Source organism: Ascidiella aspersa, chromosome 4, assembly GCF_963924565.1.
Source record: "Ascidiella aspersa chromosome 4, kaAscAspe10.2, whole genome shotgun sequence".
Taxonomy (NCBI): Eukaryota; Metazoa; Chordata; class Ascidiacea; order Phlebobranchia; family Ascidiidae; genus Ascidiella; species Ascidiella aspersa.
In genome coordinates this window covers 13,893,831-13,910,243 of record NC_139450.1, presented here as the reverse complement: position 1 = coordinate 13,910,243, position 16,413 = coordinate 13,893,831, and the positions used below count along the sequence as shown (strand labels likewise).

At 41.3% G+C, this 16,413-nt stretch overlaps 1 protein-coding gene across 1 annotated transcript; it reads right to left on the bottom strand.

Annotated features, from left to right (window-relative positions):
• Positions 1-1,822: 1,822 nt before the first annotated feature.
• Positions 1,823-14,982, bottom strand: LOC146148039 (uncharacterized). The gene is made up of 6 exons (XM_083387682.1): positions 14,099-14,982; positions 6,025-6,219; positions 5,256-5,383; positions 3,763-3,926; positions 3,109-3,299; positions 1,823-2,826 (listed from the first exon to the last, which is right to left on the bottom strand). The coding sequence occupies exons 1-6, from the start codon at positions 14,805-14,807 to the stop codon at positions 2,495-2,497; spliced, it is 1,719 nt and encodes a 572-aa protein (XP_083243808.1). The 5' UTR covers positions 14,808-14,982; the 3' UTR covers positions 1,823-2,494.
• Positions 14,983-16,413: the final 1,431 nt, after the last annotated feature.

Sequence of the window (16,413 nt, the reverse complement as noted above, 5' to 3'; positions counted from 1 at the left end):
TTAGCTTTAGAAATATAACTGATTAATATAAGATAAAAGTTGAATGAAATATCTATAAAATACAGCTAGCATAAATAGTATTCAATTAAACCCCTTTGCTGAAGAAAAAGTCGTTGACAAAAAAACGATTTGATTCCTGAATTGGCAGCCCTGCAACTATAAAATATTGCCCCTACATTGATGTTACGAACGAGTTTTTAAGACCGTGAAATAATTTTATCTTAACAATGGTAACAATGTATCAATTGTATTTCGCATGTCTTGTTTTTTAGATAATAAACCAGGGGTGGGCAAACTGCGGCTCGCGAGCCACATGCGGCTTCCCAGCATGTCCTTTGTGACTCTTCTAGTCGAATCGTAAAACTTCAAAAGATTGTGAAGGTTACTAAGAGCAACGCCTATAGATAGGCGTTGATAAGAGTACCGTTTATAAACATTTCTCTATTTAGCAAATCAAACAAAAGACTGATATTGATAAATACTGTGCTTTAGTTATTACCGTTATTATTATTGTGTTAATTATTACCGTTTTTTATGCAGTATTACAATTCTGTTGTTATTGCTGAACTTGCATTATTACTTACCGTTTTTGTATTGAAATAATTTAAAGCTCTCTGGTACTTGTATTTTCTGCAAATGGCTCTTCCGTTGAATACATTTGCCCACCCCTGTAATAAACTATTGTAAAACATTTATTTATCAAAAAAATAGATTTTCTTTATTTCAAATAAAAAATGGAAAGGCGAATTTTTCTGGCGAAAATTATTTGACTTTTTATTTTGTCGTAAAAAAACGAATACATTTTGTCCTAGGTTTAATTACACAATCGCAAAACAAAAAAAAAAATTGACCGGTAACAAAAGGTCTTTTGTAAGTTACATATTTGTGTTACATCTGGTGACTGTTTGAAAGCGTCCCGCTTTCAAGCCCAAAAAATATGGTAACCCTAGGTAGCACTCTTCATCAGGTTGACAAAACCAACCAATCGCAGCAAACTTATATCAGTGTAATGTGTAGAAAATGTTGTCGGACTAAAAACCGGGACATTTTGGTTGACAAATACGGCCAACGCGACCTTTTATTGGGGCCCCGTGTGACATTTTTTTGTTTTTATATTTTAAACAAGTTCGGATTTGCTTGCGTGTTGCGCAATCACACATAATTACTGTTAAGCCTGTTATGAATGGCGAAAACTACAAGTTTAGTTTAGTCACCAAGTTATACAAAATAAAAAAAAACAGTCGATGAGCATTTAATCTTGTCTGCTTTAATCTCGTAATCATCGGCGGTAACCAGTTGCTCAAATACTGGGCTAACAGAAATTAGTATATAGCTGACAAAAAAGCATTATTTTCTTGTCCTACCAATGGTATCATTCGGTTTACGCTGCTACCACAAGCCAATTGCCTTAATTTATCTTAATACATTACACTAAAATCTAAAAATTTTATACTTTGAAGCTTAAATGCACAAAGATTTTAAAATGACGATAATATAGGCCTGCTTTCTAATGTAAATATATTTCTCTTTAAATAACGAGTGAAGACAATCATCATTTTTAGACGGGTTAATTTTTCGTTTTGTAGCACTATTTCGTTTTCTGAAAATCGGTGTTTTAGCAGACTTAAAATCAACCAGCAACACGATGTTACTAATATCCCCTAAACTTCAACATTTAAAATAATTTGGTTGCAACTCACTCCAGGAATGTAACCTCAGTGCCATATCTAAATTAACACACCATATATATTTCTTTGTAAAATATTTCAAAAGAAAAATACAACTGTCACAAGAAATACCAATACAAAAGGTGAAGCTTTTGACAAGTAAAAAATACACTATAAAATGGAATTATAAATTGGAAACAGGGGTATAAATATACTCAACTGTCTAAAATTACGTTTATAAAAATCATATAATATGAAATGCGACGGGTGTAAAGTTAAGGTAGCCGAAGATTCTGAGGTTTGGATGAGATAATAAGTCGATTCTAAGTGACAACTTTGAGGTTTCATAAATGCACAAGCTGTTTACAATATTAGATGGCAATTTGAATCTAGTTACATGGACCCGAGTTTCGCGATGTTAATGAGGAATAAAATGTCGCCTAATATGGGCAGCATAAAAGTTAAAGATAACCTTGCAGTAAAATTAATAACAAAGTAATAAATACAAACGTTGAAAACCATACTTTATTGTGCTTGATGGCGATGAAAATTGCGTAAGGTTGTATTTGAAAAGGTTGTATTTGAAGTTGTAATAAATAAGTTAATATAACGAATATCGTTTAACCGCTCAGGTTCAAAATAAAAGAGAAGTCTGGGGCGATATCTAGAGGTAGAGTGAAATTTAAAATACCTGTCGCTGGATAATAACAAACGCCACTTGATCTGAACTATTAGGCCACCGCCCAAACGCAAATCGTTCCTTGTCGCCAGCTGCGCGACCACCTTTCAAGTTAAACCGACGTAAGCATATTCCCGGTGATGTCACTCTACGTCACGAACTTTGCTGATTCGTTATTCGCTTTGTACACGTAGCAACGGCCGGTTTGCGTTCGCTGAGCGGCGACGATAAACTGCTGATTCGAGTTTCGGAAACCAAGCACGTCCGAAACGTTGCGGAGGTAATTTCCTTTTATGACGTCGTCAATCTTCATTCGCTTTTTCTCGGGTCGAGCGATCCAGATCCGTCCTTGGCCGTCCGGTCTGTTCGACGTCATGACGATGTTGAACGAGTCGCCAGAGGGCAGCAGCGAGCATTGGTAAACAAGTTCGGGGCTTCGCATCTTGCGGCGAACCACTCTTCTGAAGAAGCCCCTCCGGCCTAAAGGATAAACTGTGTTACCAAAAAAATCTGATATCTAGGAAAATGAGAATAAGAAAATCGCAAAGCTGATTAATGTTTTACATTGTTTAAAATTATAGGTTTTATGTATTTTTGATAACAAACTTAGGTCGAAAAGAAGAAAAGGCGATTCAATTAACAATATATACGAATTTTGGATTCAAATAATTAAATAGGTGTTTGTCTAGCCATAAAAAAGTTCTATGTTTTTGTTCATGTTTATCTCTATTCCCGGTATAGGGGTCGCGTTATTCAACTCACCAGGTGCAGTGATTAGCTTCTGAACCAGAACCACTGAACGTCCCTTTCTCATTTTGCCTGTGCACCTGTAAATCTTTCCCTTCAAGGGAATCATGTCAAACCCAATCGTTTGGTTTGAATTGAACTTATTGGCGCCCGATAGTGGCGAGTTTGTACTCGAAAAGATGAACTTGTTGGAGAACTTGTTCCAGCTACAACAATAATTAATTTAAAGTTGAAATAACTCTAAAAATGGCAAATGTACAACACTATTACACAACTCAGTGATATGCGTAGACCTACACGAGATACCTATGCGGTCGATGCTCGCCTGCCGGTTTGGGATGAATGGTCATTTCCTTAATTCAACAACTAGCTCCAAACTTAATATGAGAAGGACCTTAGCACCGGCGTTTGTCAGTGCGTAAAGTGTCTTTGAACCATCCGTTCATGACAACCCTGAGTGCTTTCCTGTTTTTCTATCGATATTTTAAACGATCACTTTATTGCGTCAATCCTATATTTTTGCTGACGATGGCAACTATTTGAGAATAACCAAGATGACGACCAGGGATATTCTTTTTATCTGACATGCATATATTGGAGGCTCAAGTCTAAGCATGGTATGTATTTACATATATATATAAATTAAAATCGCCCTGAAATGGAACTTACCGATAGAAGGTCGTTGCGATTCCATTTCCAACAACCAACCACAGACCGCCCGTTGCAGTTGGTACTACGTCGACCGATTGTGGCTGAAAATGGCTTAGCAGCTGGTGAGGTTCGGACCGAAATCTATCCTCCGACCAACGGAACACGCGGACAACATTAGCCGACTGTAGAGAAGAAAATAATCCTTGAACCGACGGGCGTTAACGTATTCTGAATGTCTACCTAGTTGTATCCTGCATCGTTTAGATAATTAAAGTGTCATATTAGGGTTACGTTTTAAAAAAAACAAAGCTGGTTACCTTGGATTCATTAGAAAATGGGTTAAATATATATAAGTTTTCCATTAGGTAGTACCAAACGTGTCAAGCTAATCCACGATATCAATTGTGAACTTTAAGTTCGTCAACGTATAGACATGAAGATTAGAATGAAAACTGCTATGGTCCCCTCGGGGATTAATACAAGAAATAAATCCGCATTTGTCATTCAACAACCAACTATACTGTTACGCATAAGGCTATGGGATGCTACAACCTAAAGAAAAATTCAGGCTACTGGATTAAAAAAATAAACAAGCAGCATTACGAAAAATGTCGGTGGCTAGGGGCAATGGGAATTTAAATAAATCTGGCGATGAAACTGCGCCCTACGAAAGAGACGATCGCAGCGAGGGAGTAATGGATTAATGTCGGTCGCTTGCGTAAATAGGATTTGTTGATTTAAGACAGCGACAACACGACAACCGCATTTCATTGCCGGCAATCTTGGATCGTCGGTTTGCCATCGGGACAAATTCGACTTGACGAGCCGCTAATTTGAGCCGGAGCCTTGTACGAACACCACTACTGAGGTCTTCTGTGGAAACCGCCAGTCACGACAGAAGCACGCGATTTACTTTTTATTTTGATGCGGTATTGAAAAGAATATCCCTACCTAAACCCCCTGTTAAGCAATGTTTGACAGCATCAGTGGTCACCGACTACACAAGTTGTAAGATTGAGATATGGTGATAAGAAGTAGCGCTTTCTGGTGCCCGCAGTTTACGGTTGACTAGGTGATAATTCTCATGCACACGTGTATCCTTAGCAAGACATTTGTACCAAGACTATAGTTAAAATAGCGCGTCGATGTCACTAATTTATGCAATATTTGATGTTACTGCCCTATGCATCTCTGCCTATTAAAAATGATGGAAACATTTTTCTATCAGTTAAGGTCACAGAGCAGTAGTAAATCATGTCGGTTGTCGTTACAAGCGAATAACATAACTAGAGATAGACCGATATATCCGTTTGTATTTTCCCGATCTTTTGTCCTAAAATATCTCATCTCAATTAATTTATACTATTACCAGGAGTCAGGTTTATAAAAAAATCGTTTATTGCTACCGGCCGAAAAAAGTGATATCGGTCGATCTCTAATAATCAAACAAATCAAACACTTACCCGGACAAATCAAAACTTAAACAAAATCAAAACAAATCAAACACTTACCCGGTCCCCAGCCACCAAGAAAACAATTCCTCTTTGTGTGTAATGCGTCATACTTCTGACGTCACCGCAATACAGTGCTTGGTGACGTATGTAGTTAGGGGAAGGTAAAGGAGCTCTCTGAACCACCGCTGCATGACAGTAAAAAAAAGTTAACGAAACACCATGACTATATGCACTACCGGTTATATTTTGTTTGGCTCTACTGTATGGCTTTAACAATTTACTAATGCAGCGGTTCTCAATCAGTGGGCCATGGAAACTTTTTAGGTGGTCCACAGCCGAATTTAAAAAAGGCTATATTTATTAAAGATTTTATTTTTATTTGTGTCACTATACTTAATTTTACGGGAATAATGGCTTGGGGAGGAATCGAGAAGGAATGTAAACTTATTGTACAAAAGCAAGTGCCTCACTAATGCACGGTTGAATAAATAATCTGTTTTGATATATGCTCCGCTATTTTTTGTTCTAAACCTTTTTTATAGTTTGATCTTTCATAAAAATTTATTGGGCCACAGAATTTTTGTGCAAAGAAAACGGGCCTCGAAAAAAAAAAGGTTGAGAACCACTGTACTAATCTTTCATTAGGCGTTTTGTTTGCTGGTCGTTATATGTAGGAACCACCTTTTTGTTTGAGTTTCTCTATTACAGTAAGACTGGGCTATCGTTAACACAAATACAAGATCCAGTGTTTAACATTTTTTCTTGCCATACGCGATACGTGCAGAAATTAAACGTTGATCAGCGATAACTATAACATGCCACTCACGATCACATGTGACATCAGCTCCTGACCATGAACCGTTTGATTGACAGCTGCGAACGCTGACGTGTGACACTCGGTGACCCGCAGCGCACTGGACCGTGCAAGTCTGAGAGGTCAAGGTCGAAGGATCATCGGGCGAGAGTGGAAAGCATTTTACGATTCCATTAGGTGGCGCACTCAGCGGCTGACATGCCGACACTGAAATTTGAAACAGTAAAATATTAAAAAATGGCAAAACATTTAATTTTGATTTTAAAGTGAAAGTATTGGATTGCGACCTGTTTAAACAAATGGCGTCATGGCGTTCCAATTATATGTAAAAAAACAGAGCTGATTCGGGAAGGGTGTTCAAATAACGACACGACGATGAAAAACAATTAATAGGTTAATAAGGTCAATATGTTACCTATTTCCATAATTGTAATAAATGTTTTTAGTCAATAGACAAGGATTTTTTGTTGAAAATAAAATTACAAAAAAGTTAGATTAGAACAATATAGTGGCAAGAGGGCACTACGAAACAACAAGCTATAAAGTAATGTTTTACAGAAGTCAGGAATTTTCCAACTTCAATATACGCGATAACAAATTGCATATAAAAAAGCTGATCTGTATCAACAAACAAAAGAAGGGGTTAAGAAAAGTGGGCTCACGCCGAACGCGACAATTTCGTGCAGCGCACGCCCATATAAGCAATTTGCTTATCGCTGGAAAACAGCTTTTTCGTGGAATAAAACAGCGTTCTGTTGAGGGAAATTGCGGCAGAGGCGAAAACTACAGAGCGCATTTTGTGGTCGACCCAGTAACTTCAGGGAATCTTGGGTACAATCTGGTCGTCAAATCTGTCGCCCAAAAGTAATTGCCATGCGCAGATGGCGATTACTCGCCGTAAGCCGCTCTCGCGTGGACTGTGGGCCTTTTGTCGCAGCGTCGAACTGAAGTCACTGAAGTTTTTGTTGGATTGGTTAAAAGCCTGCAATTTTACGACAGACGCTTTTATCCAGTTGACGACACAGGCGGTTGGCGTTGGCTGACGAACAAAACGCTCGGTGCTACTAAATCTCGACAGGCAAGTGGTGTTTTTTTCACCTGTAGTACAATTAGACGCGAAAAGCAGAGTCAGTCGGTTTACAAACACACTACGGGTTCGAGACCTCTATCACACATCGCCGCACCAAGCCACAAATCGCGACAAAGATTTCGAGTGGATTCGCGAATTCGCACTCGACAAAAATCGGAAAAGCCTGGCCGCTGCTCGGCGAGACGAAAACCGGCAATTAGACAAAAAATTCTGGCGAGCGAAGCGAGGACGAAGCTTTTAATTAAACCTCGCCGAAACGATCCAGGTTTCGAATTGCCCGCGTCCGTCCCGATGTTGTTAGCTTGCCAACACTGGAGTGACCGCCAAACGCAGCAGCGAAACGGCTTCAGTAATTGACCCACCTCACATACAACCACAATCTGTTGTGTATACCGTTTCCGCATTTTGGGGGAGAAAAATAATTTATTGAAAAAGTTTGAACATAATATGTTTGTTTGATGGCAGAACACTTTTGTATTGACGCGTTCACGTCTAGAACATACTTAGCGCCACCTGTTAAAGGTTAAAAACAAATGCTAGTTACGATGAGCGTAACAAAATTCGAAACACAATCCTCGCACAACGCAAACACAGCTGCTGCAGGCCTCGCAATCGCATCTCAAAGCTGGCCGAAGAAGATGCAAAATTCTCAAGCAAAGAGCAGAAAACAAGACCTCCGAGCAGGCCACGCCGAGGCTTGATTAAACTCTTGTTTATATAGCGACTGAAGGGCGCGCGGCGCTCGTTGTATACAACATTTACACAGGTCCGGACCGGGGTGCACCGAAGTGGTCTCCAGCCACAGGACAACTCAATCATCGCGACTCGGCAATAAGCCAACGCCAGCACGCGCCCGGCAACGGCCGACAGGCAGGCCCGGAGCGGTCGTGTTGACGCACCTGGTCACTTCAATATTCGGCCATCTGGGCCGGCCTTTGTTCCACGCATTACATGCATTCGTGGCTGGAATTTCTTTTTGCCGAATAAAGTCTTGCTGAGCTGGCCCCGAGCAGCTTATTGGCGCGCTTGGCTGGGTAAAATATTTCGGTAAAAACATTTATTAAATTTTTTTTAAATCTCGGATAGACAGCTTATAAATGTATAGGTTATCAAAACAAAACCAAGGTTATAGTCTTCATTTTCGTTGACAGTTTTTATATCTTTATATTATTGACACGCTTGGCGCTCGCCAGATGCGGATGTTGGTCGTGGAATTTTCAACATTTTCTTCCCAGAGGTGTGGCTTTCTGTCCGCCGTAAGCTGCCATTATAATCCGGAAATTACTCCAACCAACGTTTCCGTTTACTGACCAACGTCATATAGTCACGTACTTTGTCGCCTACGTTTCATGGTTTCCGCATTATTGGATCACTTCAATTTTCGCACCAACAGCTCTAACGCCAATACCAAAGAAAATTTGCTACGCAAACTAAATAAATAAAGGTCTTCTGAGTAAAACGTAAGAAAGAGAGGTTTCTTAGCAACAATTTACTAATATGTATATTGCAGAGCTACTATAACTTGGCTATCCTGGCCGCAACACTTTGGCATGCCTGGCAACACGGCAAATCGGCTATAGGTTAAACTTTTTTAAAGGAGGATGGGGACAACACAGAAATAAAAAGTTTTTGCTTACGCGTTGAACTACACAACTACGGGCGTACATTCCGCGACAAATAGAAACAATTCCGAGCATAGTTGAGCGATTTAAGCACATGTGACCGGTGTGGCGCTGACGCGAATTCCGTACGTAGGACGGTTTATTGTGTTTTGTTACGGCGGCTATGATCGAGCAGCTGGTCGCGCGTAATAAACACAGCTGTTTTATTGAGAGCCGAGAGGCTTTACGCGTTAGGCATAATTACCAGAGATGGGGCAACCGGTTGGACGACATGGGCACCACTTTTCCCCTGCGTATGTACACAATTTAATGAACAGGTAAACCTGATAAGAAATTAATATGATAAATACCATTTGTGTCTGCACGAAACCCATGAATCATTAATTAAAGTTTAAGTTTACAAACACAGGTAATTGTATAGCTAAGGCATTCTTTAAACTTTTTTTTTTTCGGTATTAGTGTTTTGGCTTCCACTGAATTCCATCACACACCAAAACTGGAAACCTTTGTTGCGTTTGTAAAAGCTTCTGAGCCACAGGCTATACAGGCAAACATTTATTTCGTACAGGGGAGCACCTGGTATGCTTATAAAATATGGTGGCCCATTAATCTCAACTATTCCACAAAGAACGCACAGCGTGAGGCCCAGGTAAGAAAGACACCTGTTGTATGGAGTGTGTTTGCCGAAACCCGGCCACTACGAGAAACTTGCTCGCCAATTGACAAATGGCCGCGCGCGGTTTGCGATTCGACAGCGCAAGTCGTCGTCGAACGGGAAATCGCGAATTAAATTCGTCAGGGTCAAGTGCTCGCCGGGGTGAAGGGTCGTTCGGCCGAGCGCAACGAAAGCAAAAGCGGATCCGAATCTGTAAACACGGCCCCGACGCACAATAAAGCTCATTCAGATTGCCGACCCGCATCGTATTGCGCGGCGTATCGCCAGTTTTTCCAAAGACATGTGTCGAGTGGCGCTAAGAGGCACGCCTGCATTTTAACGGTTGATTCCATCACCTAAGCGAGCAACAAGGGAAAACCGTATACCATAATGACATCATTTGGGACAATATACTAGACAGGCACCTGGAATTACATCGAAGAAAGCGACGCTTCCAATAAGCACTATTACTCGACATTTCTATTAATCATTTACTCACAGCAAAAAGAGAGTCGAGACTCCAGGATACTGTCAAGTCAAATTCTATTGCTTGAAACGTACACCTGGCCCCAGGTATCGGGTGGCCCCAGATGCACGCCAGACCCAAACTGGGGCTAGCGACAAGTGAAATCTCAGCTCCGAGGGACGACACAGGATCACTCTATGACGCCACAGACGAAAAGTACGCAAGCGGGGACGCGTGACGCATCAGGCCGGTCATTATCCAATCACAATCGAGTCATTGTTGAGAGTTCCAGAAGTTGTTTTTGTTTATTATGGCACAATGACAGTACGTTTCCAAAAGCTTTCGGGACCTGTGAGTCGTTGCGATTTCCAAAAAGGGTAAATTGAGCTTGGTTTGCGGTCCGGGTCGAAGTGTATGTGAGAGTAACTGGTTCTATCGCCCAAGACGATGAGACAAAATCTGTTCTTGGATATCTAAGTCAGTCAGGTCTTCGCCGCTTTTTTTTGAACGGTATCGTATTACATTCGTTTTAATTTATAGACAAGCGCCAGGAAACTCTAAGACCACACTCAGCTTTCTCCGGTAATGGCCGCGAACGGCACCTGGATAATTTCAATTAGGCGCGCCAGGCGAGGATTAGACAAAACTCTCTGGAAACCCAATACACAGGGACCTGTCGAGGTCAAACAGAGATTCAAGACCGCGCTTATTTGTATTGTTAAAAGCAGAACCGCGACTAAAACGGATTTAACGTTTGGGCGCTCAGCTGCGCTTAAGTTGAACAACAACCGACCAAATCCCATTAACAAATAGAGAGCTTTTAGTGACCTTTTTGGTGAAGCCAACCGAAAGGGTCATTAAAGGTCATTCGCGGCCAAGCCCCCGAATACCGTTCGAGGTTTCATCTTTGCGTCGGAGGTGACAAAAATGCGACGGCGGGCCGCTGGTAAATAGTTCAACATCGGGCTTGGGCACAGTAAACGGATTAACCCCTCTTTACTTTGGCACGTGACTGCTCAAGGGCAAAGCTCATGCGTGTGATTTAGTGGACTGGCTACGCGGGGCTTGTGGTCTGGTTAAAACGAACCCAACACCGGTCTGCCCCCATGCAATTGCGGTTCATGTCAGCAGTGGTATGCGCCTATTCGTTACCGACTCACAAAACACGGCAAATATTTAACTTGCAAAGTCATCAGAAAAAAAAAGCGCCGCGGTAAGCGTCTTGTATTACAACACACTGCGGCGAAAGAGGGGTGAAATCTTGGCTTTTAGACTAAATGTGACTTAGAATTGGCCGTTTTGAGTCCATTTTCGCCTCGATGCCAGTCAACGATAACTAAACATCATCGCGGGGGCTTTTAAAGAACTTTTTTTGGGTGTGACCCATTTCCGTTTGGGCATATTTTGTAACAGGGTATAAAGGGCGACTTTAAACTGATATTTGGGTTTGATACACAAGTTAAACTCCAGGGACTTAGAGGACATCTCGGCTAGATGGGATAAGTAACGTGCCACTCCAAAGGCGGAAGGAGTGAAAGTCTAACAACCAGACCAAAGTTAAAGGAGACACACCCTCTGGTTTATTTGAAGAAAAGCGTTGCACAAGTTTTACCTTTAGCCATTTTAACTTCAGGCAAAAGCAATTTTTGCTTTAGCCCGATTTGTTCGTGGTCAGTTAATCAGGAGAAACGCTAATATATTAAAATTTTCGCCAAAAATCCGCAATTTGTATAGAGCAGTGGTTGCCAAAGTGCACCCGTGGGCCCTGGTAAGTTTTGGTGGGGCCTGGAATCCAGTATGTTTTTGTTTTGACACAGCCATAACAGATTTTTTGACATGCAGTAATTCTGGGGGGCCTGAAACTTTTAAAATCGGACCTGGTACAAAAAGTTTAAGAAACACTGGTATAAAGCGAAGCTTGTATTTCAAAATTAGAAAACAGTAAACGCTAACTAAAATTAGCGCGGCTAGACTAAAATCCGATGTCTTATCGTGACTCGTCACATTTTAGTTGTTTCGAGATAAAATCACAAGTCTCACACTTCTCAGTCGGTGAAAAAAAAACAACATCTGTAGAATGACGCAGCCCGTTGATGGGTGCTGGGGATTTTAATTAAACAACAACGCACAAAAGAAATGAAAGAGGTCAACCAAACTTTTCTTGAATCCCTATTAACAATTAGCCACCATTGACTAAATATAAAATACGACGAACTTCCCTTCAAACACGATGCACAGGGCGCGATAGACTTCAAAGCGAAGCGAGACCCTAATCGCCGCAACTTTGTTTATATTAGCACTCCAAGCGAAGTGGGCTCGAGTTAACGCGCGACCGTTTTGAGTGTTTTAATCGAGAGCGACAAGCGACATCTGCACCGACGGCGCTTGTGTCGCGAACAAGCGAGCGAGCGAGCTTTGCCGTAAGTCGCCGAAAGGCCTTAGTTAATATTAAGTGGCCGAAATGAAAGGCCTTTTGCGACTCGAATCGGCACTCCAGATTAAACGCTTCCGGCGAGCATTGTCATTGCATCCGCCAACCTAGTTCGTCTGCGGCGTTCTCTAGTTTCCCCCTGTGGCATTCTCAACATTATCTTATAGCCACGACCGCGGCGTCAGCTGGAAACAATGCTGAAGTGCCTTGACATTGGCCCGCAACATCTGGCCAATATCAGCAAAGGATAGAGAAAGGAAAGAGGTGCACCTTTACCAAAATCATCTCATAAACAAAAAAATTGCGGTTTATGTGATAAGTTAATTGTTGTCATACCTAATAAGAGTTTAGAGAGAGCAATTAAAATAGGAAATGAAAAGTAACATCACGAGGTCACAAAAATGCTGATGGTAATTGGTCTAATAACAGCTTATTTCTTGTTTGGCATTTATTATTCGCCCGAAAATAGAATTACAAACCACATGTGGTTGACAACCACTTAATAATTTTGATTTCAAGTGCAAAGGATGATAGTTCAAAACAAAAATCCTCGTGGTTCGATTTTGATATTTAAAAAGGTTAGGATGTTTATCCTTGCCCATTTGGGTTTTGGTCAGCGTGGAAAAAAATTAATTTTCGTTCAGAAGAATGAAAATTAAGAATGAGGAACGCGAGTCAAAGATAATTTTCTTGGAAACCGAGCCGAAAACGTCTTTAAACAGGAAATCATTAAATGTTAATGTTTAAATAGCCTTCCCGTCATTAAATATTTACTGCTGTTCAACAAAGAGAAGCTTATCTCGAGAGATGCAGCTTGAAAATGTTATTTTCCAAGGAGATTTGTGCCATTCTAATGAGGTAAAAATGTTTACAAAATACGTTTTCTTATTTTTTTAACCTCGCGTTGCTATATTTCAAATATCAGGAAAGTTTGTTTTTGCAAAATATTACTTTATTATCTCAGGTCAATAATAGTAGGCTAAATGCTACAATAATTTACAGTTGAGCGCCAAAATAAACTATAATTTTAAAAGAAATGGGCTTAATATTTGAAAAATACTTAGTCGGTTTGGGTTTTCCACTATACTAGAAATTATGAGCACGTAAGCTGCAAGAGCTAGATAAAGCACTCTGACCGGAATGTTCTACTGGTAGGTTTATACTGGACTGGTATATATATCATCCCTGCGGTCCACGATCTTAATATAGTTGCGGTCGGGTTCTGAGTGTGTAGGCTTGTGCCTAATGGCTCTAAATAAACACGGGTCCACTCATATATGTAGTAACGCCACCACTTATACGTTGGGCGACGTCGTTTCGCGACAGTCGTGTGCGTTTTATGACAAGAAAACTGCGGTGTTTGAACAACCGCTACAGCAAATTTCGGGCGTTGAGTAGAAATATGAAATTCCTTCATCATTCACCTGAGGGATCAAAAAGTGTCTACTAAAATGCCGCACTTTTTTTCGGTATTTGATATTAAAATCAGATAGGTAATAAAAACTTTTTTTTAAGTTTAAAGCCAATAAGCAATAAAAAAGCGCCGGAGTTTTCTAGCTGCAAACTTGCGGGACAACAACATAAAAATGGCGGTCGCTTCAAGAAGTTCATCATTAAAATGCCACCTAAAGTGATATGCGGTAGAAAATGAGTTTTTTCAAAATATACAAAACAATATACTGCACAAGCTGTAAAAACGCTACTCCGATACCATGGGAAGATGGATGTTCACTATGTTCGCCTCAATCCTACAGATTTAAAAAAATGAAAATTTTTGCGCTAGCAGCATCCTTTTTTAAAAAACTGTTTCCCCACAACTTACCGCATTTGAAATGCTGGTCCTTTCCTGTCCATGACACACGGCTCTCCTTTTTGTGATGATTTTTCTTTCTCCTTCGTTTTCGCTTGTTTATTCTGCAACGTCGAAACGTCTTGTTCTTTGCTGTCAGTTTGTATCCGGGTGGACAGCGAACATTGCACCTTGATCCAAGATGACGTCCGTTGGAACAACTTAAAATGATTTTGGAATCAGCCTCCCAAATTGGGCAAAGTTTTTGTACGTTCCCTAATTCTTTACGTGCTTGCTTCGGTGTCGCATAGTAATCTACGTTTTCCAGCGGGTACCTCAGCTCTTGACCGGTTTCGTTGTCCTGTCCGTGTTTCCTTCTCTTTTTATCTTTTCTTTTTGAGCTTGATTTTCTTGTCGCTGCACTTCTCCTTAACCTAAAACGGCTCGACGCACCAGCGATTTCCAAAGACTTTGGCGGCGTTACGAGGGCATTTTTCCGGCCGTCTAAAAAACGCCATTGTTGAGAAAAGTCAAAACTATTTGAAGCTAATCGCAACTGAGGGCGGTCGTAAATGTTTGGCGCCGAATGGTCAAGCTCTAACAAAGCATCGGTTCTTTTCGACATTGTTCCAACCGACCCATTGTTAGGTAACAAATAATTTTGCCGTACAACACAGTGATAAATAAATAACAGAATGCAACAGGTTCTTATCAGAGGCAAGATGTAAGTCCGCACAGTCATTGTAAGCGATTCTGGTTCTCGAATGGCGGCGTTTTCTTTGTTCCGTTGCGTTTTCACAAAGTAATCCAGTGAGCAAATATGTACAGAAAAGCTGTGCTAGCCTACATTTGCACAGTTATAGTAAGAGTAATCAATGGCGGCAAGAAGACTAAATCGTAACTAAAAGCCAGGGTCTGTTTACTGACAGAAGATTTGTTGAAGTTAATTAGGGCAATTTAAATCCTCGATAGTACCTTGCTTAAAGCTATTCGACATTGACAGAGCTACGTAAGACATGGGTACAGCGCGCGCATTGTCTAACTTAACAACTGTGAACTCTCCCGCTTAAATCGCACTAACTCCGACGCTAATAGTGATCCCGTTTACGACGCTGCCTCTATTGTTTGGCCAACTTGCACGCCTGTAAATGCTATTTGGGGCAAACACGGGCGAGGCAACGCGATCCGAGGCAGCGCGTGCCGCCTGCGCGTCTCCTCACCTTGGCAAATTTGCGACTTGTTATATGCTCTGCCTTGTTTTTACGACCACCCTGGCAGCATCTTTTGTTTCTTGCCCAGCTCTCCTGCGCTGCAGTCCGGTTGGTACAACTACTGACAGACCAACTGCGCGACGCGGCGAGAGGCCTCCCAGCAGACTGGCAACAACTTGGTGTTAATCCAACTTTGAACCCCCCTCGCCCTACGGCCGACAATCTTGTAACCTTTAATTGGCGCCCTGTCTAGTCCTGGTATCGCTTTTGTGTTACAGCCGCGGCAACACAACGAACGCTGATCGCAGTCGCGCGCCCCAACTCGAAAAAGATGATAAGCTTACACGTAGCACGAGCCATTGTGACGTTAATAGGAAGGCGGGGTTGGGGGAGATGTAAATAAAAACAGACGGTAACAAGAAGAAAGACCCGGCGGCCGACTTCAAAGTGATTCTAGCTCTGTTTCGCGCAGCTAAAACACATTTACGGATAATAGCCTCCGACTGATAGCGCTCGCCCGGGAATTGCTTCAACTACTACTAGCAGAATCGGCTGGCAGCCCGCGACGTAGTAAAAACAAGATACGGGCGCCGTGGGAACTTTTTCTCCCTTGAATTGAAGCGATCTGCGTTTTTTTCAAGACGCGAAACGGTTTATGATTTTGAAACACCAACACCGTAATACCACTTAGCGATTATAGGCAGGCTGAAAACCCGTATAGTGACTTTGTTTGGACTCGGTGACAATGAAATTGGTCTAACCACGTTAATATTTTAGGCTGTCGAAACATAAAAAGCACAATTTAAGACTAATACCACTGAAAGGTAGATTAACCTTTAAACCCGATAAGTTACTTTCTGAGTTTGTAAACGCGAACAAAACTAGTTAGATTACTTTTACATATGTTATGACGATATTTATGTAGAGTTCCTCCATACATTACAAATTTATTGTTTCCCCGAATAGAAATAGAGAAGGAGATCCGACACGGAACAGTTATGAACCTCTGTTGACGCCGAAGTATGGGGAAAATGCCTTACGTCGTTTTTCCACCATTGTTATCGACCATAACCGCAATGAAACGCCACATACCAGTGCCACGTTTCCGTCCCTCACCCCGACCGACAACCCCACATG